Genomic DNA, 26,402 nt, shown 5'->3' on the forward strand with positions numbered 1-26,402 from the left:
ACCATTGTCACTTAAACAGAATGGAAGAGAAAAGGTTAGCAAAACAGGTGTTAGATGCCAAGATGGCAGGAAAAAGACTCAGAAAAAAATGAAGATCTATGTAGGCTGATTCAGTCCAAAATGCCTTAGAAGACTGAAACATTAGATAAGACAATAATGAAGTGTTAACAAGTAATAGACTAATTTGGATAAAAATGGTTGACAGGAGATAAACTTAATCATGCATGCATTACAATCTCAGAGTATTCTGTACATCCCATGGTCAAAATATCAAGAAAGTGGTGGTGGTGATGACAGCAGAGTACATATCAGGAAATTGATGATGATCATCATCAGCATCTCTTGTAAGTTTTTTTTTTATGTGGAGAACATGGATCCTAATTTATTCAAATTAATTTCAGTTCAGTCTTTAAAACACTGTTCAGGATTTGTCAAGCACTACAATGTGTGAGAATGCATCTCCTTGGCTTTGTTAAAAGTCATGATGGACATATGCATAGCATAACTATAATCTTTGACTTTTTGTTTTATTAAGGTGATGGAGGATCCAATTAATCTAACATTATGCAATTTTACATATCCTAATGTTATCTTTAATGATCAATTGTAACTTATAAGTGATTTTCTGCCATCCCCAATTCCACCAGTGATATTATGATAGCTACACCTGGAGTCATTCAGAATGGTGGATTGTTCTGTACATTAATTATTCTGCATAGTATTTTAACCCTGGCAAAATGGTTTCACCCATATGCCTATTTGGCAGGGCAAACAGGCATATGGTTTAAACTTATATTTTGATTATTACACACAACGTAGTTTAAGAAAATTAACAATGTGGATGATAATCCAGACCACTTCATGTATCAGGAGTGGTTGTAAAGTACTACTTGGCCACTACTCTTAAATTTGTATATCAATGACAAAGGGAAAGATTTAAGAGGGGGATATTGAGTTGTTTTCTGATGATGGAAAACTGGGAAGATCAATAGTTGATAAAGACAATGTAGATATCCTGCAGGATGATTTAAATAAATTGGCATTGTGGGCAAAGGATAATAATTGTCAATTTAATGTTGCAAAATGTAAGGTTATGCACTTCAGATTAAAAAGGTTGCATATGGTGTATCATACTGATGGCATTGGTTTGAAGGAAACTGATGAGGCTAGGGACTTGGGAATAATGGTGGACAAAAGTTCAGAGGGCATATTGCAAAAATTGCTAAAATAGCTCAACGAATTACTTGGATGTTGAAAAACACTCTAACAAGTAAAAATAAGAAAGTTATTATCCCTCTTTATAAAGCTATGATTTGGCCACATCTCGACTACTACACACAAATTTGGTCACCCAGGTTTCCTTGGGGACCAGAAGGTGGTCGAAAGGATTCAGAGACGAGTGACTAAGATGTGGTGAGAGGTCCATGGAATACTCTCTATGAGGATAGGTTGAAGGTTTGTGGGTTACAAATTTAGATGCTTTGTGGAAAAGAGAGGACATGATAGAAACTTTTAAGCTATTAAAGGAGTTTTATAAAATTGATGCAAGTGAAATTTTTCAATATATGACAAATAGTCAGAGAACTAGGGGCCATCCATGGAAGTTGTGTAAGAGTGTAGTTAGTAGGGATGTGTAGACCAAATTTTTTGCATGGAGAGTGGCGAGTGAGTGGAATGGATTTCCAGAATTGGTTGTGAGTTCCCTGATGGTGAATGGATTTAAGGAGAAGTATGATAGGATTTGTATGTATGATGGTTGATTTGGGTCTCCTGCGATGAGCCTCCAGATTCCATAGAGATGCCATAAATAATAATAATAATAATAATAACTAAATAAATTTACTTATTATAATGAGTTTAGTTTAATCCTTTATCCAAGTGTGAGCAAACAAAATTTGCGCCTGAAAATATCTTCAGGACTGAGCTAAGGTGGTGTAACACCAAGGCAGCTTGTGACAAAGGTGGAGAAAGCTATCATCACTCCTATCTCAGTATATTCCATAATGCAAAGCACATCTCCTTTCAGATATGTGTAATGCTATGCATTAAGGCAAGGGCCACTACCCAGACCGGTTTCGACCTTTATTGAGGTCTCATCAGTTGGAGTCAGGCCCAGTAGTGGATACACCAAGGCAGAAGCAATGAGAGGTCATCCCCACCTATAGGAGTTGCCAAAAGGTGTACAACCTTATTATTAAATTACTCCGGATTCAGAGAACGACGTTAGGAGTTTTTTTGTTTTTTTTTCCTAACCAAGTGAAAAATAAATTCTCAACATCTTTGTATGATAGGTATGATAGGATTTGTGTGTATGATGGTTGATTCGGGTCTACTGCGATGAGCTTCCAGATTCCATAGAGATGCCATAAATAATAATAAGGTGTACAACCTTATTATTAATTATCATTAATAATAAGGTTGTACACCTTTTGGCAACTCCTATAGGTGGGGATGACCTCTCATTGCTTCTGCCTTGGTGTCTCCACTACTGGGCCTGGCTCCCACTGACGAGACCTCAATAAAGGTTGAAACCGGTCTGGGTAGTGGCTCTTACCTTAATACATAGCATTACACATATCCACAAGGAGATGTGCTTTGCATTATGGGAGATACTGAGATAGGAGTGATGACAGCTTTCTCCACCTTTGCCACGAGTTGCCTTGGTATTGCACCACCTTAGCTCAGTCCTGAAGATACTTTCAGGCGCAACATTTGTTTGCTCACACTTGGATAAAGAATCAAACTAAACTTATTATAGTCTAACCAAGTGAAAAATAAACTCTCGATAAATTTACTTATTGTTTGCAGTATTTCACCCAAGTTAATTTGGCATCATCAAGGGAATCATACTCTAGTGTTAATGTATGCACAGAGGTACATTTGTAAGTGAGAATGAAATGAAATACAGGGCAGCCTATAGTCCTAAAATATGCAGCCTATTGGCTTTGATTGTCAACAGATGAATTTCCCAGATGAGAGGCAGTTTAATACAACCATATTTGTTGAGGGTAGGATAAATAGTGAGGGAAGAAGCTGATTCAAGGAAAATTCCCTCCAGATTGCTTCAGGGAAGCAAATTTAAAATTATTTATGACATGATTCTTGGATTTAAAAATAACAGAGGAATACTGGAGGGAGAAGAAAAAGCTTTCTTTACTAATTGATAGGTGAAAGTGTTCATGCAAAAGTTTTCATTGTGGAATTCATTGTGTTCTCATAATCCCACTCATGAAAGAATGACCTTAGTATATTAACATCATATTATTAAGTATTGTCTTTTCTTTGAGAGGCTTAGAATGTCAGACATATACTCAACCATCAGTCAGGCCATCATAGTTATATGTTAGTCAGTTATAACAAAAGCAAACAAGTAGCTTATACTGACAACCGTTATTCAATATAAAATCAAGTAACACTGTAGCAAAATATTAGATAAAATTTTTCATAAATAAGAACTGTATAAATATACCTAAAGTTCCTGGATACCAAGCACATAATTTATTTCCTTGCACAAATGATGAATTACCAACACGGATTTCAAGATCTTGAATAGGAGTTCGACCTAAAAGCATACAGTATAAAAAACAAGAGAAATTAATTAATTTGCTTATTAAAGTAGCAAATAATAAACAATACTTATATTTTAAAAAGTTATAACTTTTTAAAGTAGCAAATAATAAACAATACTTATATTTTAAAAAGTTATAACTTTCAAGAGCAATTTGTTTCCTTCAAAATTTAACTTTGGTAATGGGGAAGGGGCATGTTAGCATTAAATTACCAGAATATTGATATTTCATATGATGAAAACTGAATGTCTAATATCATTTAAGCTCTTCATATAGAGGGAAAATTTTATTCCCAAACTCTATCATGTATGTATAAGTAAGGAAGCCAACATCATCTAATGATTAGCAATTTGAAATGAACTAATTCAGATGTCAACAGAGAGAAAAAGCTGGAAGAAACTGCCATTTTTTATTATTATTATTCTGTGGAGAGATAAAATACAATTTTACTATTAAACTGATCACAATATAATCGCTTAAAACTTATTTCTGATATTTGTATTGATGAAAAGCAAATGTGACTGGAGATTAAAAATTAAGAGGGAAACTAATGTAATTAATCCAGAGTGAACAGGCACCTTTAAAAATGGTTTCTTCTTCTTCTTCTGCAGCTTCTCCCACTTAGGTGGGGGTCACTGTTGAAGATGAGTCTCCTCCACACCCTCCTGTCTTGGGCTGTCACCACATCTAAGTTCTTCATCCTCAAGTCCTCTTCTACCAGTTCCCTCCATCTCTTCTTTGGCCACCCACGCTTTCTCCTTCCTTGCACATCCATCTGCATGACCCTTCTTCCCACATATTCATCCTCCCTCCTCATCCCATGACCAAACCATCTCAACCTTGCCTGCTGTATCTTCGCTCCTAAGTTCGTATAGTCATTTCTCAGACGATCCTTTCTGGTCACACCGCACATCCACCTAAGCATTCTCATCTCTGCTACTTCCATCCTGCTGATGTTATTTTTCCTCAGGGCCACAGTTTCTATAGCATATGTCATAGCTGGCCTCACAACTATCCTATAGATTTTGCCTTTCAGATTGATCGGCACCCTCTTATCGCATAACACTCCAGCCATCTCCCTCCAGTTCCTCCAACCCACTTGTATCCTGCATCCCACTTCTTTCTCAGCTCCTCCATCTTCTTCCACTGTTGAACCTAAGTATCTAAAGTCCCTCACCTTCCTGATGACATTTCCTTCCAGCTCCAGATCTGTCTCCTGGCTGCTGCCCACTGTGCAACACATATACTCTGTCTTACTTCTGCTCATTCTCATACCTCTCTCTTCCAGTACTTTTCTCCATCTTTCCAGTTTAGTTCCCACTTCTTCTCTTGAATCTGCACACAGCAAGATGTTATCTGCATACAACATTGTCCAAGGCGCTTCTTCTCTCACCTCCTCTGTCACCACCTTCATCACAATATTAAACAGAAACGGACTTAATGCTGACCCTTGATGCAAGCCAACTGTTACTTGAAAACTTTCTGTCTGTCCCAGACAGGTCCGAACACTTGTCTTCACATTTCTGTACATTTTCCACACCAACCTGACATATTTCTCTGGAACCTTCTCCCTCAGACACCTCCAGACTTCTTGCCTTGGCACTCTATCATATGCTTTCTCCAGATCAATAAATGCCAGATGTAGCTCCCGTTGTTTCTCTCAAAACTTTTCCATCATCTGCTGTAACCTAAAGATAGCATCTGTTGTTGATCTACCAGGCATGAAGCCAAATTGTTCCTTTGCAATCTCCACCTCCTTCCTCAATCTTCCATCAAGAACCCTTTCTAGGATTTTCATTGTGTGGGACATCAACTTTATTCCTCTGTAATTTTTACAGTCTTGTGCATCCCCTTTACCCTTGTAGATGGGGACAAGAGTACTCTCCCTCCATTCTTCGGGTATATTTTGCTGTTGGCAAACTTTCATGAACAGGTCCCACAGCAGGTTAATTCCCTCTTCCCCCAGTGCCTTCCATGCCTCCACTGGAATCCTGTCAGGGTCCACCGATTATCCATTCCTCATCCTCTTCATGGCCTCTGTCACTTCCACTCCACTGATGTTCTGCACCATCCCCTTAGAAGGCTGCCCATCCAGCAATGTAAGTTAGATGGGAAAAAAAGTGAGCTCTCTGCATCAAGTCAGAAGGGAGCTACTTTGTAAAGAAATAGCAAGTAAATGCTATTACCACAGAGAATAAATACAACAAAAATTTTATCATACCTTATAGACCACATATGCAATAACTAGAAAAGACACTTCATGTGCATTGTATCAATTCTGCAATTTGGTAATAATTTGAAAGTGTATTTTTTTTTTACTACAGCTTGGGAGTCATTTATCTCCTACTGTCTACTATGTATTGGACTTTTACAGTATTGAATGAATATTGAAAAATATTTATTTATATTGAAAAAATATAAATGAATTTATTAATCAAAATTTATTTATATTTCAGAAATCTTTTTTTTTTGTTGTTGTTGTTTCCTATCCTAGAAAATTTACTGTCTACATCTCCCAAAAATATTTCTATATATATATATATATATATAGAAATCTCCATCTTCTTGAAATATTTTGGGGAGATGTAGACAGTATATATATATATATATATATATATGTAGACATGTATAGTATATACATATACATATATATATATATATATATATATATATATATAGAGAGAGAGAGAGAGAGAGAGAGAGAGAAATTTAACATGATAGCATCATGTAGGCTATTAGTATTTTGGTATTATTTTCAGGCCAACATAGTCACAGGACTCACCATGTGAGACAAAACTCTCTATAAACAACACAATGCTTATCATATTATCATATCTCACCCTGATCACATTCAGCACTGATGCATGCCTCTCTGGCAATGCATTCCATTCATTCACCACTCTATGAAAAAAAAAAAAAAAACATATTTTTAACTCTGTTTACTCACATTATCCTTATACACCATCCAAGGATGACTATCATTCTCCACTACCTATTATCCTATGTAATGTTTCCCCCTATATCTGATAGGCTTTTCTCACCAACATTTCACATTCCATATCACCTCTTATCCCTATCTGCAAAGCACATTCCCTAAATCTGTCCTTCTACTCAGCATTCCACAATTCCAAAATAGTCTCTTTCTCTAATGTTTCTTCTTAACATTCAGCTATCCACAGTGACCAGATCCAAACATGGCCTGATCACTGCCTTATATAATGATATTAATACTCTCCTTATCACTACTTGTCAGTGCCATCTCATCATGAATTATTTTCTGAGTCCCTACACTTCAACTCCCTATTCACTACACCCTCAAATTTCTCACCACCTCCACTTCTTGGAGTAGAGTACTACCAATTCAGCATACCTCATTCCATTTCTCAAAGTGCATGACCTTAATCTTGGCAACATTAAACTAGTATTCCCATTTATCTCCTCATACACACAATATATAATATTGTTCATGTGACAAAATCACATCGCACTCATAACGCTCCCAATTTTACAAATGCCTGAATATCTCTAATGGCACAATGAAATGTATCATAGATATATATAAATTAAATAACAATCTTAGAGCAGAAATGAGAGTGTGTTTAACTGACCATTGGAGTACACCACTTGTCACCATTCCCCTTTGACATAACCCTCCATATACATGATGTACCAATCAACTGACTATTCATCCCATTTGATTTGAATAGTGATTTGTCATGTTGATATCTATCAAATGCTTTTGTATAAATCGTCATATTAGTATCTCCTCTGTCCAACCTCAGTTTTTACCTTATTACAAAATGAAGCTAGATTACTGAAAGAAGAATGTCCATAAAAACAAATGAGAAAAGTTCTCCCTCCAGAAAGTTCTCTATTCTCATCATCTCAATTTTGTATTCTAACTAGCCTCTCTAATACCTTCACTGCAACATCACCTGATATGCAGGCTGGGCCTATTAGTTTGATATCATCAATTTGGATCCTACCTTATGCACACTATTTTTTTTTTTTTCATTCCACTCTTCAGGGATTCCTACTACCAGATTCTTGCTGAGCAAGCAGGTCAACTGTTAGTTCATCTGCATATTCCATTTAACATAGTTTTATTAATACCAAGCTGACTTAAAATTCCAAACATTTTGCATTCATGAACTGCCAGTCTTTCTCTTCCCAATCATATTCAACACTATTCCCAATACTCTACTATTAAGAATACTCACTGAGCATTTCTATTACATATACATATACTATCATCAGCAATTCGAGTTAGCCTTTCATACTCCATGTGCAGCTGAAGAGCATCTGCTTTTTATACCTCCATACACCATCAACTTCCTCTTCAGCTCTTGAATAATTTTGTGATTCATTCATCCCCCCCCCCACACACACACTCAATCTTTCCTAATTTTATGACTGCAAATTACCATTATCAACTAAGTCTCAAGCACTAAGAACTGGCTGATTTTTTCTCCATCCATCCATCCATCTGTTCACTGGACATCCACGGATGCCATATGGTCACTCAGACGCTCAGTGATGTGCCACACCAGCCCTTATCATATGGTCCTGTTGTATGTTGTATGTTGTATGCTTTTCTTGAGAATTCAACTCTCTGAAGGTCAATCATTCCAGACACACCATCCATCTCATTGACAGTCTATCCCCTCCTCTTTTCCCATGAACTTGACCTTCTATTACTGTTCTGAAAAGTATTTCAACTTTTTCTGTCAATGTTCTTAAGGAGATTTAAAGGTCTACTGATCCTTTCTAACACTCATCCATTTGTCCATCTTTCAGTTATGATATACTCAACAGCCTCTGTAACACCACATCTCAAAAGCAGCTATCCTCTTCCTGTCTGACTTCTTTAGGTTCCAAGTCTCACATCCATAAGTCACTGTTGGAAAAACAGCTGCATGCAAAATCCTCAACTTTGTTCCAGATTTTAGACGAATCTCTGACTGTTGTTTTAGTTATTCCAAATCCTTCTGACATCTTCTGAACAATTCATCATGTTAATAATGGATCCCAGATACTCAAACTTGATGACTTCCTCAATTCTTTCTTCATTAAGGTACACTTGTTTCTCCCCCTGTTTGTATTTCATTTGAGAACCCTAATCTTTTTTTCTTGCTGGGTTGAGCTGAAGTCCTCTTTTATTACTGATTTCATCAACTTTGTCAAGAATTTGTCTCCTAGTTCTTCCTTGTCATTACAGAGGAGTACTGTATCATCAGCATACTTCAGATTACTGATCAATCTACCACCTATCCTGTCTTAAGTTCATCCAATGCTTTATGCATGATGTCCTCAGAATAGATACTAAACAAGTGAGGAGAAAGTAAACATACTTGCCTAACTCCTTTCCAACTAGAAGCTAATTTAATCCTACACCTGTTCTTACCATGATCTATAATACATTTTGTATCATGGGTGGCTATGGGTTTTTTTTTCTATTTTTATCAATTTTTATATACTTTTATTTTTTATATATCAGTATATATATTATATAAATACTGATCAATCTACCACCTACCTTAATTCCTGTCTTGAGCTCATCCAATGTTTCATGCATGATGTCCTCAGCATAGATACTAAACAAGTGAGGAGAAAGTAGACATCCTTGAACTCTCTTTCTAACCAGAAGCCAATCAGTTTATCAAACACCTGTTCTTACTGTGGCTTCTTCTTCTTTTTCTTCTTTTTTTTTTATGTTTCTCCCATCCATGAAAGGTATTTTGCAAACCCATAGTACATTTTGTATCATGGGTGGGCTGTGGATTTTTTTTTTTATCAATTTTTATATACTTTTTAAATTTATTTTTTTTTTACATGGTCTGGAAACCCTGCTCTATAGACCAAACATGGAACTTTTTCATGCCACTTCAGGCCTCTCAATAAGCAGGGTGGGGGTCTCACACCATGCGACAGCATTCATCTTCTACCTAAAGACAATCACAAACATTCATGCCCACAGTGGGATTCAAACCCACAGCCTGTTGGTTGGAGAGTAGGTTTGCTAATTACTCACCCAACCAGGCTGGCAATAGTGTGTTGAGGAAAAGACATTCCTTTCATTACTTCCCACAAATTCACATGATGAACACAGTCAAAAGCTTTAGCATAGTCTATGAAACACATTACCATAGGGAGTCTAAATTCTTTATACTTTTCTATGATCTGTCTAAGGCAAAATCTGATCTCTGGTACTCTTACCTTTTCCTAAAATCTGTTTGTTCCTCAGGTATCTCTGCCTCAACTTCCACCTCAATTCTATTTAGAATGATCTTCAATAATCTTGCATGCATGAGATATTAAACTAATAGTTCTATATTTATTGCAATCCTTCATATCTCTCTCCTCTTATGCAGTGGTATGAAAACCAACTTCTTCAGTCTCTAGGCCATGATCGCGTCTCCATATTCCTTGTAATCAGTCTATGAAACACTCTTATCCTTCCATCCCCTGCAGCCTGAATTAACTCTCCTGGGATTCCATTTGCACCTGGGACCTTATTGCTATTAAGCTGTTTAACTGCTCTTTCAACCTCATGCTTAAGTGGAGGAGGTTCTAAATTGAAATTTTCCTGGTTGAGAGGGCTCCTCCATATTTTCTTAATGCACTCTGTTATATAGTTCTTCCTCATTGTGTTCTTTCCATTTGCTTTTAATTTCCAGTTCTTCTGTTAGTAGTGCTCCATTCCTGTCTTTGATGACTTTCAAGTTGGGCTTAAGCTTGTGCTTTAGGTGACAAACTAAACAAATCACATCCTTAATTGTGCCTCCTCATCTGGAACTCTATCTCTTCACATTATTAGTACAAAATGTTTCCTTTTTCCTACCTGATGGCTCTTTTGACTTCTCTATGTAATGTCTTATATTCTTGTTCCTGTGTCTCTTTGTTTTGGGGCCAAGATACTTCTTGGTTGTATCCTGTATTATAACCTCGACTCCTTCCCAAAGCATTTCTGGTGAGTCTCCTCACTAGTCTCCAAAAAATCATCCACTCGAGTTGAGGTTCCTTCCGTGAACCCACTAGGAATTATTCTAACATCCTGTCTAGTGGGATGTGCCTGACGTGAACAGTTTCAGAGTCTTACTTTGGCTCTTACTAGCCAATGGTCTGTACCACAGTTTGCTCCTCGACAAGTATGTGGTGAAAGCCAGGATGTAATCAATCTGGTGCCTTGACAAATCAATGTTAGAGGTCCAAGTACAGGACCATCGTGGGTATTTCTGGAAGCAGGTATTGGCAATAACTAATCTGTTAGCATGAGCAAATTCCAACAGTCTTGCACCACAGGTGTTATGTTCACCCAGACCGAACATGCCACATCCTCAGGCCTAAAGCTCATACTCTTTCCTACTTTTGCATTAAAGTCCAAGATGTAAAGTACATACCTTCTTGGTAGGCAGTCCAAAACAGTCTGTAAGTTTTCATAGAATTCCTCACTCTCCTCATCAGGCCTATATCTGTGGGGTACATAAACTACCATAATTGACACATTGGAAGGATGAACCTTAAGTCTAATACAAAGTATCCTGTCATTAACAGGGTTATAACCAAGAAGAGCTCTTGTCTGAACTGTCTTCAGTATCGCAGCTACCCTGTGATGCTTTGAATCACCTCCTGAATAAACAACTAGCTTAGCATCCTGTCTTTTGAAGTGACCTTCTGGTCTCTGTAATTCCCAGGATGCCAATTTTACACCTCTCCCATCTCTTTACAGACAACATCAAGAGTATCCATTTGTAGACTCCAAACATTCCATGTACCTATGGAAATCCCTCTAAGATTAATCCTATACCTTCTGCATTCCTCATTCACAATATCACTGACTTTTTTTTTGGAGATTTTAATATAGTCTCGAACAGGACCCTCTGCCTAAGCCTTAAACAAGGCTCTGATTATTCTGCATGACAGTCAATACAGTATGAGATTTATTATAAGGCAGAGCCATATTAGCATTTTGGAATGAAGTCACTGCAAGATAAAAAAAGTGGCAGGGTTGCAGAGGCCCATTTCAGATATCTGGAAAGTTTTCTTCCCCAATTCACGTTGTCATGGTGGGTTGGGATGTCCGCCTTCTAGGTGAGACAGACTCATACTGCATAAGACAAAATGAAATAGCAAAATAGGAAAGATTCACTCCTAGCCGTGGAATACTCTAATAGCATTGGGAGAAGGAATAAAAAGAAAAGAAAGAAAGAAATAAGGGGAGGAAGACCAGTCTATAGTTAATATACTTTACTTAATCCTACTCTTCTACCTTTACTGTGTTGAGGTAATTATTCTTGCAACTGTAACCTGAGGATAAGATGGTTAGCCCTATCCCTCCCGGCCTACCCTATGTCTGTAGATATGTGTGTTCACGGGACCGGTTTGACTCACTGGTCTCCCTCCCCTTCTTTCTTTCTTTCCTTCTTTCTTTTCTTCTTGTTTTCAAATTTTAAAACCTTACATTTTGCAACATTGAACTCACATCCCCATTTCTGTGCCCAATCACGCAATTTATTCAAGTCTTCCTGCAAGGTCACAACATCCTCACTACTCTTCATAGTTGTCCCAACTTTGCATCATCTGCAAACAACTGAATATCTCTATCCACATCTTCACCTATATCATTAACATACAAGTTAAACAGTCATGGCCCTAAAAACAGATCCCTGAGGCACTCCGCTAGTGACTTTCCTTTTCCTCGACATCACTTCCCCATACACACAACTTGTTGACACCTATCAGACAGCCAATCTCCAATCAAATGCACCAATCTAATATCCAACCCCATCTGCTCTAGTTTGACTGCAGACTTGTCATGAGGTACTTTACCAAAAGTCTTTGCGAAATCCAAGTATATCACTGTGTATCCTTCCCCTCTGTCCAAGGAAGCAGTCCTTTATTGTAATAAGTAAGTAGATTACTAAAACATGACTTCCTTTAGCAAATCCATGCTGTCCATCAAAGATGATACCATTGTTGTCAACCCAGCTCTGGATCCTAGTTCTCACAAACTTCCCCAACAACTTAACCACAACACCTGACACACAGATAGGCCTATAGTTTAATGCTTGAGTTCGATCACCTCCTTTATGAAGTGGCACAATCTTGCCCTCCTTCCACTGCTTAGGGACCTGACCAAGTGCAAGACTCATATTAAAAAAAAAAATATGTCAAGACAGGTGTCAACTCCCTGGCACATTCCTTCAGAATACATGGCGATATATTATCAAGTCCTACAGCCTTATTAACATCTAGTTTACCCGACTCCCCATACACCTCTTGTTCACTTACAGTCACTCTCTCCTCCCCATCATCTACTGCTCTCAATCTCTCCAGTCACATTCACAAGACTGGAAGACCTGTATGAACTGCTCATTAAGTATCTCCACCACACATTCTGCAACAGCTGTCTTTATACCATTTTCTCCAATCAATGTGATCCTTCCATAATCATTCTTTCTTTTGCTGGCTACGTATCGAAAGAACTCCTTAGGATTCATTTTGGCTTCATTAGCTAACTGCTGTTCATACCTCTCTTTAGCTACCCTCACCAACCAAGTCACCTCCTTGCCTGGTCTTTGTAGCCCTCATGGAATTGGTTATTTCCACTTCGCTTATGCTTCCTCCTGCCCTCTTTATCTGTATTGCATGCTTAATCTTTTTATTCATCCAATCTCATACGTACTTTATTTAACTTTCTCACCCTTGGAATATATTTAGATATTGCATCTACTAGATAGTTTTTGAAAATTCCCCAAGCTGCATTGATCTCTTTTCCAGCTAACTCCTCATTCCATGTTACATCCACAAGCTGTCTCCTGAGCTCTTCATAATCACCCCCCTTGTAATTCCACATATAGGCTTTTCTCACAGAGGTCCTCACACTGCTGGCAAACACCCAGGTAATCACCTCACGGTCCCTCTCACCAATTGGTGGATGATTTGACACCTCATTTATAATTACATCCTCTGATGAGATGACCAAATCCAAGACCCTTAATCCTCGTGTGCCCTCTGTTACATACTGTCTGAGGTAGTTATTCCTCAAAAACTGAAGAAACTCATTTTCTTTACTTCAAGTTGCTATCTCATCATTCCAGTCTATATTGCCATAATTAAAATCACTCATAACGATCACCCTTTTCTTATTTGCTTGGCTAATTTGATTATACATTTCATTATCACCATCACCACCCACATTTCCTGGTCTATAACAACATCCAACCAAGTATTTGATTCCATTCACCTGTATCTCACACCATACTGCCTCAAAACCACTGGCACTATTTCCCTCTTGCATCTCTACTTTGTATGGACATAACTCTTTCTCTATCATCAATAGTACTCCTCCTCCCTTTTTACCCTTTCTATCCTCACGAAACACATCACACCCTTCCATCTCTATTCCTGTTAGGATGTCGTCCTCTTCCAACCATGTCTCACTTATTCCAACATTCTTTGGGTGAACAGACGCAATTAATGCAACCATTTCATCTGCCTTGTTTCTTATACTTCTAGCATTTGTATACAAACACAACAGCTCATTTCTGGATCTACAGATAGTTCCACTGATACCACCCACTCGATGTGATCTCTCAATGCTAGACTGGGGCCATTTCCCTTTCTGCTTATTCATTTTAAAACCCTTTTCAATTCCAACTGTTTCCTCTATTGTAAAAGGTAACCACATCACTAAAACAAGAGAGCGCTTTCACAAATACATGCTGGGCTGCATAAATAATATTGCCCTCATCTGCTCAATTCCATATATGAGTTCTTACAAATTTCTCCAAAATCTTAACAATGATAGATGAAGTAAAAACAGGCCTATTTTTTCCACATCCATTCTACCACCATCTTTATGAAATGGCACTATCTTATGCTCCTTCCACTCTCTAGAAACCTGTCCCATTGCAAGAATTGCATTAATCAGTCAAGTCAATGGCATAGTTAGTTCCACAGCACATTCCCTTAATGCCTGACATTTAGCATACTCAGTATTTGGAATTAATTAATTCACTTCTAACACTACATTCATTATCCTTCTAGGAATAAAATCTTCTGTACCAAGATGGAACAAAGTGATCATTAAATAGCTCAACTATGTCATCTGCATTGGTCACGTGAGCCCCATCTCAAATTAGCAAATTAATCTGACCATCATCATTTTTCCTCCTACTCACCACAAAGCAAACACTCTCTTTGGAATTCTCCATGAATTGCAGTGCAAATCTCCTCTGATATTCTAATTTTTCTCTCATTACAATACTAGTCACTTTCCCAGCCTGAGCCTTACATTCCTCATGCAACTATTCTTCACCTCTCTCTCTCTTTTTAAGTCTTTCATAATCTCTTTTTCATCTGCAATTCTCTTGTTATCCATTTGACTACAAATTGCTTTATCTTCTTTACTTGAGGTATGCAATCTGCCACTGTCTATGTAAACAGTCTTTTCTTAAGTATCTCCCATGCACTAATGACTTCTATTACTTCAAATTCTTTCATCCATTGTACTGCTGCTGAAAGCTGGTTTCTAAGTCTATGATAGTTGTCAGCTTTATAATCCCACATAAATTCCTTCAGCCTTAATACCAGTACATTCCCATTCCTCCTCCAAGTCAGGACTACATGTTCACTCTCACTAACTGGATGGAAGTATGACATCTCAGTCACAAATATATCCTCTGATGCTGTGACCAAATCCAAAACTTTTCATCCTCATGGTCCCTCCACCATATGCTGCCTAAGATAATCATCCCTCAAGAAATCCAAAAATTCAGTTCTCTTTCTTAGTAGTAAATGCTGCCTCCTCTGCCCAGTTTATATTACTATAGTTAAGCTCCCCCCCCCCTCAATAATGACCACTCACTTTGCACTGGCCAAACCAATTTGACTAAACATTTTCTGCTCATCACCATCTATATTCCCTGATGTATAGCAGCATCCCCAACTAAATATCTTGTCTTACATACATTTGATATTTCCACCCAATAATGACCACTCACTTTGCACTGGCCAAACCAATTTGACTAAACATTTCCTGCTCATCACCATCTATATTCCTGATGTATAGCAGCATTCCAAACTAAATATCTTGTCTTATAGACATTTGATATTTCCACCCAATAATGACCACTCACTTTGTACTGGCCAAACCAATTTGACTAAGCATTTCCTGCTCATCACCATCTATATTCCCTGGTGTATAACAGTATCCCCAACTAAATATCTTGTCTTATAGACATTTGATATTTCCACTGTGATTCTACTTCCTGAGAGGGCAGAATTCCACCACCACATTTACTTTCCCTATCCTGATGAAATATGCTAAACCCTTTGATTTCTATCCTTGTTACAACAACCTCCTCAGTTAACCAAGTTTCACTGATATCAACAATCTCTGGAGAGAATGAGTCAATCAGTACTACAAACTCATTCCCTTTATTCCTAATGCTTCTAGCATTTGTATATACAGAAAAACCAGTGCATTGCCAGTGTTCTTACAGCCATTACTACTCACCTCATTCTTCACCTGGTTTTGCAATATAGTGTACACCCTTTCATTTCTCAAGCCACTATCCCCAGCTGAGGCCATCTGTGCTACATTCCACCCATGCAATTCTAGTTTCCCTATCCGACACACTCAGTTGCCTAGAAAACAACAGTCTCTCCAAATGAATGAATCTTCCTGCATTCAAATGTAATCCATCTCTTGCATATAACTGTCTTCTATACTCAATGGTACTCCACACATCCACATATTCTAGATCTCTCTTCCTACACATTCTCACCATCATCTCATTTGTTATCACTGCTCTCCTGTAAGCTGCCTTATCATACAGGGGCAACACGCTATCTTTCCTTGAACCACATTTTTGCTGCACTATCTCTAACATCAACCTCAAATCTCACACTGCACAATTCTGTGTGTGCCCAATTCATCACAGAAAACTTCATCGCAAGGAAAATTAATCGTGGGGCAAATTCATCGCGAAAAATATACTGCAGGAAAATTCTTCGAGAAAGAGCACCATATCTAAAAATATTTAGGGATAATAGTTATTTCCAACTAATATTTATAATTAACTATTTATATATTTCTATTAACATATTTCTATTTATAGTTAGAATAGTTATTAGAGAGAATAAAATATTTGAGAATAGTTAAGGAGAAAGGGCACAATATTTAAGAATATTTATTCTTCTAACTGTTCACTATTTTTCTATTCTGTGCATTTAGACATTCATCCAGGTGTGATATATTTTTTTATCTGAATAAATTCAGAAGGTGATGCTGAAACACATCATGTTTCAGTTATCGAATACATGTGTATTTTGAAAATCATTGCACTTTTCCTGCACAGTAAAAACATCTTGTATGCTGAAATCGTTTACAGAAGCTAGTTTAAGATCATAGGTGCACTTTTAAGTAATTATATTAAAGAAAATTATAATAAAATTACATAAATCCTATCATCATTATGTAATTCAGCATAAGCTAAATTGCCATCTGCAGCTGCAATACTAGTGCTTACCTTTACCTCCAATACTAATATTTTATGACACTAAGAAATTTTAAATTTTATATTTGTCTTCTTTACTGAAAAAAAATATATACATGCATGTTCCCAAAGTGAAATATGTAATTAATTACTTCTGTTGTGAGCTGTTCAAAAATAAACTGTACTGTAATCAGAAATATCATGTCATTAACAACCGACTAGATAGTATACCCTCTCCCACCAATGAGCTGTGAATTCGAAACCTGCAATGGGTATGGCAGGTTTCGAAGCACTGCTAATTGGAAGCCTGAAGTAGCTTCAGTGGTTTCCATGTTTGATCATGAAATTTGAGCAGGATTTCCAAACCAGGTTAAAATGAACAAAAATTACAACAAAAAGTAAATAAAATAACCACAATGCTAAAAGAACATTCCATTTCCAGCCCATTGTTGTACAGCTATAGTACATGTAGTACATGTTGGTAGTAGCCATAAAAATATACCCCCCCCCCAAAAAAAAAAATAGTGGAATAACAATGCAACATTGCTGCTCTCTGTTTTTCTTCCCAAAAGGTGATTCACCACATTAAAGGTACAAAGAAACCACTTCAGATAATTTATAAATTTTCAATAATAAGAAAAGTATTATGAATCAGAAATTTTGAGGTTTGGGATAATTAGGCAGAATTAATTTACAAAATAATTGCATCCACCTATAAAAGAAATATCAGTATTTTTTCAAAATTCAAAAGAATGGAACTGGAAATTCCTGACTTCTACTAGTTATTGCATAAAGACTAGTATTGCAGTCGCAGAGGCAATTTAACCTATGCTGATATCATATGCTATTATGATAACATTTATGTAATTTTATTATCATTTTCTTTAATATAATTACTCAAAAGTACAGCTATGATCTTAAACTAGCTCTGTGAACAATTTATTTCTTTATTCGTATGGAGTTTCCTCCCTTTTCTCTCCCATCCCTATTGGGGCGAGTTGACAGAGTACAACATATCTTTCCTATGCAGGAAAAGTGGAGTCATTTTCAAAATACATGTGTATTCAATAACTGAAACACCTCATCTTCCGAATATTCTTAAATATGATGGCCTTTCTCCCTAAACCACCCGATTCTTGTTTTGAAAATATTAGTAGTTCATCAATAGAACTTGTAGTATCTAAGTAAGAAAGAATATTTATAACTTTTTAGGATGAAACAGAAATTAGGAAACTCACCAATCATTAAAATATTACTTTCACTGTATAAGAATAAAAATATGAAAATCTAATTAAAATCTAAATAAATAATAGATAAATATATAAAAAACTATATTTTGAGAAATTTATCTTGCATTGCATTTACTTTTCATATATCAGTATCAATGCAATATCGTTTCAATTTTCTAGCAAATAATATTTTCAGGAAATTTTTTTGCGATGAATTTTCCTGTGATGAATATTCCCCACAATGATTTTTCCTCGTGATGAACTGTCCGTCCACAATTTCTTAGGTCATTTGTACTAACCATTACTATAATTTCCTCTACATTTTCCCCCTCTTCACTGCTAATGCCACACTCTCTCTATTGTTCCACCAGGCAAGCGCTCTTCTGGCACTTTACTCTGCACACACCCGGAATCATCAAATCTCCATATATGTACTCTGAAGAGATTCATTCATTCTTTTCTCACTGGCATCCTTGACTCTTAGTTCTTATAATCTCCCTCTCCTTTCTCTCCTACTTAACTTCCTCCTTCTCATCTCTGTCCCATGCTTCCATATTCTCTTGACGTCCTCCAATTTTCTCTCTTCTTCTGTCTCTCATTCTCTCACCTTCCCTCTCTCTCTCTCTCTTTGCTCTCTGATGCCCTTCTCCCACACCTACTCTCATTCTTCTTGTACTTGCCAACCTTTTTTAGCTTCCTAATATCTTCATTCACCCACCTCAACTCAGTCCTCATTCCTTCTGTCTTCTTTCTCAGCAGTTTTATTTCTCTCCCCACGCATACTGCTTTCAATTGGCATTAACACACACATATTCATGGCCATCAGACAAACTATCTCCCTCTCCCACACTGCCCAAGGTCAATGCATACACCTTTCACATTCTTTCCACTTTCCAACACACTACTGGTATCCACAAATTGAATTTCATCCATATCCAAAGCAGTATCTCCACTGCTGCTAAATCCTAGATTTAGCAGCAGCTAAATCCTGCAAAATTCTTAAACAACGGGGGATGCATACATGCCACATGTGTAACAAGCCATAAAATCATAAACTATGCACCATTTAAACACTATAAATAATGTAGTCTTTTAAGCAGTGGCGGGCTGAGCAAAAACATGTTCGAATTGGTGGCCACCGTGTTGAATACGATTGATACATCTAGATATAATACAAGACAATAAAATCCTAACAAAAGACAACACAATCATACAAAAAATCAGTTTCAATATCACGAGCTTAAAAACCAGTATTGGTAATAAAATAAACCCAATAATATCCTTCCTTACTACTAATGTTATTATTGCAATATTTCATCAACTTTTAGTATCAGCATATATACCTCTCTTTTATCCTTTTTCTTCTCAAAAATACAGTCTGAAATGTATTCTATTCCCATCATATTTCATCAACCATGTTTTGCTGACACCAAGGATTGGTGGACCAAATGACTTGATTGAAGCCACAAGATCTGTCCCTTTATTCCTAATCCTTCCATTGTTATATAAATGTAACAGATCAACTTGAACTTCCTTTTCTTTCTGCAATTCCTCACTCTCTCTCATTCCACATTTTGTTACTCCCTCTGAGGATATTCTCTATGTCCTCAGATATAGAGAAATGAATAAAATATCTGAAATGTAGTAAGCATTATGAACTGAATTCAGAGGATATGTATTGCAAAAACCCAAGATACAAAATATTAAAGAGATAACAAAAAGAAGCAATTTTTTTATTAAAATAAGAGAGCCCTTTTACAAATACATGCTGGCCTTCATAAATAATATTGCCCTCATCTGCTCAATTCCATATATGAGTTCTGAGAGAGACACTCCAGATAAAATGACTGAAAAGAATATCAGAAGTTGCATTTTAATTTAGTGCAGATGTGAATTTAGAAAACAAATCTAAGCACCAGGTTACAACTGATTTATTGTTAAAATGCTTTCATAAAAAAAGGAGCAAAGTTGTTATTGTTAAACAAATATATGGATGGTTCATGTAAAGGAATATACTGATTACTGTAAAACAACAATAATAACTTACCACAACATCCTCTCGTAAGAACTCTTATAACTCTAATTTCATAAGGTTGAAGTAAATCTACTGACCACCATGGAGAAAACTCTAGTTTAGTTTCACTGCAATATTTATGCTTATGAAGAGTTTGATGGTCACCGTCATTTGCATGATTAGATTCACCACCTCTTACTGTGCTTGACTGATTTGATGGCTTACGATATGCAATATTAACACCTAAATAAATAGATATAAGAATTTGCTTCCTTATAAAAGAAGTAATAATCATAAAGCATAAGTAAGCACAACATTAATTTACAGAATATCTTCAATTAGCAAGCTATTTTCAAAAGTTTTTGTTTTCCCAAGAGTCATTCAGTATTATCCTTAATATGAGCTCATAACTTATCAAAATTGACTAATTAGATGGCTTACAATATGCAATATTAAAACCTAAATAAATTATTTATTATTATATTCTTGACCTGGATGAAATCACAAGACTAATCCTGTGAGTTTAGCACTGGTTGATATAAAGTCTATAATACCACTCCTTAAACTCATCCATCATTTGTACTTTCACCACACTCTCCTGCTAACTCCCAATGCAAAAAAACCCTCATTTCTTATCCTTTCGTTCAATACTTTCTTTAGTAACCTCTAAGGATGGTCTCTTGTCCATCCTTTTATGATTTGGCCATTCTAACATATGAAAAATCTCCTCAGTGTTAATCCAATAATAACCCTTCAACATCATAAATGTCTCAATCTTAAATGTCCCCTCCACCTGTGTCCTACCCACCAAACTCTACAGTCTGCATGCCTTCAGTTTACCCTCATAATCAACATTGTATGGTCTTGATATCATTTTTGTTACCCATCTCTGCACCCTCTTCATGGTTAGTTCATCCCCTTCAAATCCTGGTGACCAATTCTGAGCACAGAAATCCAGATGTGGTCTGATAAAAATTTTATGCAATAGGACCACCACACTTTATCTCTCATGGTCAATGTCCTCCTCAACATTGCAGCAATTCTCTGAATTGTCTTCATAACCTCTGCAATATGTCCTCAGAACTCCAAATTTCTATCTACAATCACCCCAAGATGCCTTGCTTCCTCCGCTTCTTCCAGCACAACTCCACTAGTGAGCATGAAGCATCCTATTTGTGGATCTCAAATTTCAAAACCTTACATTTAGTAGCATTAGAATGACATCCATATTCATGTGGTCACCTTTCCAGCTTATTCCAATCCTCCTGAAGAGTCAAACCATCAGCACTATTACTTATAACCCTCCAAAGATTTACATCATTTGCAAACAACTGAATATCTCCCTGTAGTCCAGTAACAATATCGATTTAAAGATTGAACAGTAATGGTCCCAGTAGTAAACCCTGTGGAACTCCACTTGTAATCTTCCTACTTCCTGATACTGCCTCCCTCACATATACAAAACTCTGACATCAATTAGAAAGCCAAGCCAATGTACCAATCCAATCCACTCCACTAATCTAATATCTAAACTCACATGTTGAACTTAAAAACCAACATGTCATGTGGCACCTTGTGAAATACCTTTGCAAAATCCAAAGAGATAGAATTTTCTTCCTTACAAAAGAAGTAATAATAATAATCATAAAGCATGAGTAAACAGCATTAAATATATAGAATACTTCAGGTAGAAGGTTATTTTTGAAATTACTTGTCTTCCCCCAGAGTAATTAAGAATTATCCTTCAAATGAGGTCAACTTTTCAGTAATGATGGTTAAAGAAAAACTAAATGAACTATTTCTTTAAAATGTGGCCTATTTCCCTTTTCTTTCTTAGCTAGTGTTAAATGTGACGCACCTTAAAAATAACAATATTATTATTATTTTTTGGTGATAGTTGAGAGAGAGATTTGAAATTCAGAACATATTGCAAGAGTTGGCAAAATAGCTCAGAGGATTACTTAGATGCTGAAGAACACACTGACAAGTAAAGATAGGGAGGTTATTATCCCTCTTTATAAGGCAATTTTATGATTTGGCCACATTATTATTATTATTATTATTCCTGACACCTCCAAGGAGTCCGAAGACATCGCAGGAGGATACCTACAACTGTCTCAACCACTACATCGAACTTCTACTACAAATCATCTCCATCAACGCCATCTATCACCCACCACAACTAGTATTTTTTGTCTGTAAATTGCGTATGTTCTGAAGGGCCGATTTGTCTGTATGCGGGATGAAAAACCCGAGTTTCCGGGAGAAAAAACCCTGCTACCTCCGTATGAGATCAGCTAACTCACCTTTGACTGAAATCGTCCAGATAAAGATTCCTCCCATCACGACGAGAATCATGTTCACTACTGTGCACATATTTGGTCACTGCATTTCTAGGGTACTGGGAGGTGGTGGAGAGGATTCATAGACAAATGTCCAAGCTCGTGACAGTCTGTGGAATGTTTCCTATGAGGACAGACTGAAGGTGTGTGGAATGCAGAGTTTACCTGGCAGGCAGAGGAGAGGGGGATATGATAAAACTTATAAGTTACTAAAGGGATTCTATAAGATTGACACAAAAGAAATTTGTCAATCAGTGGCACACCCAAGGAGGGGGGGGGGCCAAGGGGCCCGGACCTCCCCAAAGAAAAAGGAAAAAAAAAAACACTAGAAAATTTTCCAAAAATCTTTTCCTAATTAAAATTAATTTTTAATTTATGTTTGTCATGTCTTCTCTTTCTATACTACTTATGAATTAGCGGTCACATAATTAATCACAAAATTAATAGTACTCAGGAGGACCGAGTGCTACCTCATTTGCCCGAGCTGGGCCAGAGATCACAGGTTTCATGTATTGGCGATCACTACAGATACTCAGTCATAGGTCGTATGCAATGCATAGTGTCTATTCTCAAATCTTCTACTCAACTTGGCCTCCCCCAAGATTAAATCTTGAGTGCTCCCCCCCCCCCCCAAGATATTAAATCCTGAGTGTGCCACTGTTGTCAATACATGGGAAGTAGGAGGAAAACAAGGGATCACACTTGGAAGTTGTCTAAGAATGTAGTTAGTAAGAGTGTGCAGACTAGATTCTTTACTTGGAGAATGGTGAATGAGTGGAATGATTATCAGAATTATTGGGGAACCACCCCCAATAAGGAATAAGTTTAAGGAGATGTACGTATTGTTAATGGATAGTGTGTGGATCTCCCACAATGAGTCTTTTGACTCCATGAAGTACCCACATCATGTTTTTCATGAAGATAGACAGGGCAGAAAGGGTAAAGATGCAAATAATGGCAGTGGTTTTAAAGCGGTATGCTGTGAGGTGGAGGTGAATAGGACATGGGTATTGCTATACAACTGGTAGTGAGAAGGAAATATATAGACAAATTGGACAAACTGACTAATAAGAAGAGGCTGATCAGTATGGGTTATTCTAATTATGGTAATATAGATTGGAATGAAGAGATATCATCTGGGGGCAAGAGGATGAACTGCTTGAGTTTTTGAGGGACAACTACCTTAGGTAACACATAACAGAGGGTACACAATGATAAAAGGGTCATGGATTTGATTATCCCATCAGAGGATGTTGTTAATTTAAATCAGGTGTCAAATGTTCCTCCAATTGGTGAGAGTGACCATAAAGTGATCACTTGGGTGGCAGCCAGTCATATCAGGCCTTCTGTAAGAAAGGGATATGTGCAGAAATATAATGCTGAAATATATGGTTTGCAATTGGACAGGTTCCTCTCCAAGAACCTGTCCAAAGTCTTGCAAAGGAGTGCAGGCACTCCTTTGCAAGACTTTCATTAAACAGCCAAGCTAATGGCAGAGTTACTTCCATGCAGATTCCCGTAATACATGTGGTGAAATTCCACCTGTTCCCCCTGCCTTAGTAACATTTAGTGTAATCAGTATTTAGAATGTATCCTCTTCCTTCACATACTTCACTTCACTTCTAATGCTTCATCACTCATTATGCTTCTAAGAATATAGCCTGCTATACCAGGATGCAACACTCTAATTAAATGTCCATTAAATCGTTCAACTACATCATCTGCTTAGGTCACCCAATTCCCATCTCCATCTAGTAAGGTAATCTGCCCACTATCATTTCTCCTCCTATTTGTCACATAGTGGGATTCTTCTACAGCTCCAGTTTCCTACCATATTTTGCTGAGTCAATCAATGCCACAAACTCATTGTGACATTGATTCACTTCCCTTTATTACTAATGCTTATAGCATTTGTATACAGAAAAACCAGTGCATTGCCAGTATTCTTATAGCCATTATTACTCCCCTTCACCTCGCTCTGTAATATAACATATATCCTCTCATTTCTCAAGTCACTATCTCCACATAAGGTCATCCCTGCTACATACCATCTGTGCAATTCTAGTTTCCTTTCTCTGATACACTCACTTGCCCAGAAAACAACAGTCCCACCAAATGCCTGCACTTCTTTGCATTCAAATATCATCCATCTCTTGCATATAATTGTCTTCTATCCTCAAACATACTCCACACATCCACATTTTCCAGACCTCTTTTCCTACATATTCTTTCTATCATCTCATTCGCTATTACTGCTTTCTCCTCCACTTCGCATTATCATATCAGAGCAACACACTATCTTTCCTTGGACACATTTCTGCTGCACTGTCTCCAACATCAATCTCAAATCTCGCACTACACAATTCCCACTACTTCCCAGGTCATTCATTCCAACCATTACTAACATCTCCTCCACATTTTCACCCCACTTTTCTGCCAATGTCATGCTCTCTATCATTCCACCAGGCAAGCACTCCTCTAGGACTCTACTCTGCATATCCTGAATCATCAAATCTTCATACATGACAGTCCAAACAGATTCATTCATCCTTCTCCCACTAGCATCACGGAATCTAACAGCTTCCAATCTCTCTCTCTCTCTCCTTTGTCTCATCTCTCTCTCTCTCTCTCTCTCTCTAGCTATCCCTTGCTTCTCACTCTCTTGACTTTCTGCAAATTTTCTCTCTTCCACTGCCTCTCCCATTCTCTCTCCTTCCTTTCTCCCTTGCTGTCTGATGCTTTTCTCTTACACCTACTCTTGTTCTTCTCATGTTAGACAACCTCTCTGTCATCCTGATATCTTCATTCTCCCTTCTCAACTCGGTCTTCATTCTTTCAATCTCTGTTCTCAGAAGTTCTATTTCTTTCTCTCCACACATCTTACTTTCAATTTACATTCACACACAATCATGTCCATCAGACAAATCTCTGTCTGCTCCTATGCCTATGATTAAATTCTCATTATATGAAAGCAAAAGTATACATGTAAGAAGTTGTCAGCAGTAAATGCAAAATTTGTAGTCAATATAGACAAATATAGCAGAAAACAAACATTTTAAAAATAAATTTTGGGGTTATCTTATATGCCCAGTTTTCTTGTATATCAGCATGTACTGTACTTCTTGGCATTTCATTGTTTAATCTTGCATACTGTTTATTCATATTAAATCAAACTCTTGCTTATATCTGAGAAGGAAAGAAGCATAATAACAAAAACATACCACAATATGGGACTTCACCATTCCACTTCCCTTCTGGCTGACATATTCTGACAGGTGAGCTTGACAGAAAATTAAAATTATTTCTGTTAGTATTATAATATCAAAATACTGTATTGTTTAATATTAATATCATGCAACAGGCAATAACTTACGAAAACATGTAAGAAAACAGTACACAATTTTTTTTTTTTAATTTTAATGTGAATTCCACCAAACTAATGGATGGACTATTGCTTAGAGAAACTAGTAACACAGCTCTAGACAAAATACAATGATCTCTCGATTACCCATCCTTCAAATAATCAAACCCTCAATTAACTGACCCTTGAACTGAGTTAGTGTCAACCAGCTTCTGTTACAAGACCATGTAGCTTATCTTCTGTTAACCCCCCAACCAGCCATGATGTCTATAGACACAAAGCTAAATCTGGATACAATTTTGTAACACATTTAATAACATGGATAAAAAGTGCAATTTGGTCTTGCTATTTCATCCACCTCACCAGTAGGGGGTTAAATGACCCT

General features: G+C 37.0%; 1 protein-coding gene across 1 annotated transcript in view; it reads right to left on the minus strand.

Moving 5' to 3' along the window:
- LOC150107321 (E-selectin-like) overlaps nt 1–26,037 on the minus strand; it is a 280,274-nt gene extending 254,237 nt beyond the window's left edge. The window contains exons 1-4 of the mRNA XM_090391789.1: nt 26,030–26,037; nt 25,878–25,936; nt 20,348–20,557; nt 3,470–3,562 (exon numbers count right to left, since the gene is read on the minus strand). Coding sequence (XP_090247915.1) covers nt 3,470–3,562; nt 20,348–20,557; nt 25,878–25,936; nt 26,030–26,037 — 370 coding nt within the window. The remainder of the gene's footprint in view (nt 1–3,469; nt 3,563–20,347; nt 20,558–25,877; nt 25,937–26,029) is intronic.
- Between the last annotated feature and the right edge of the window lie 365 nt (nt 26,038–26,402).

This window comes from Typopeltis vanoorti, chromosome 4 (genome assembly GCF_054136105.1).
Source record: "Typopeltis vanoorti isolate ZY-2024b chromosome 4, IOZ_Tvanoo_1.0, whole genome shotgun sequence".
NCBI lineage: Eukaryota > Metazoa > Arthropoda > Arachnida > Uropygi > Thelyphonidae > Typopeltis > Typopeltis vanoorti.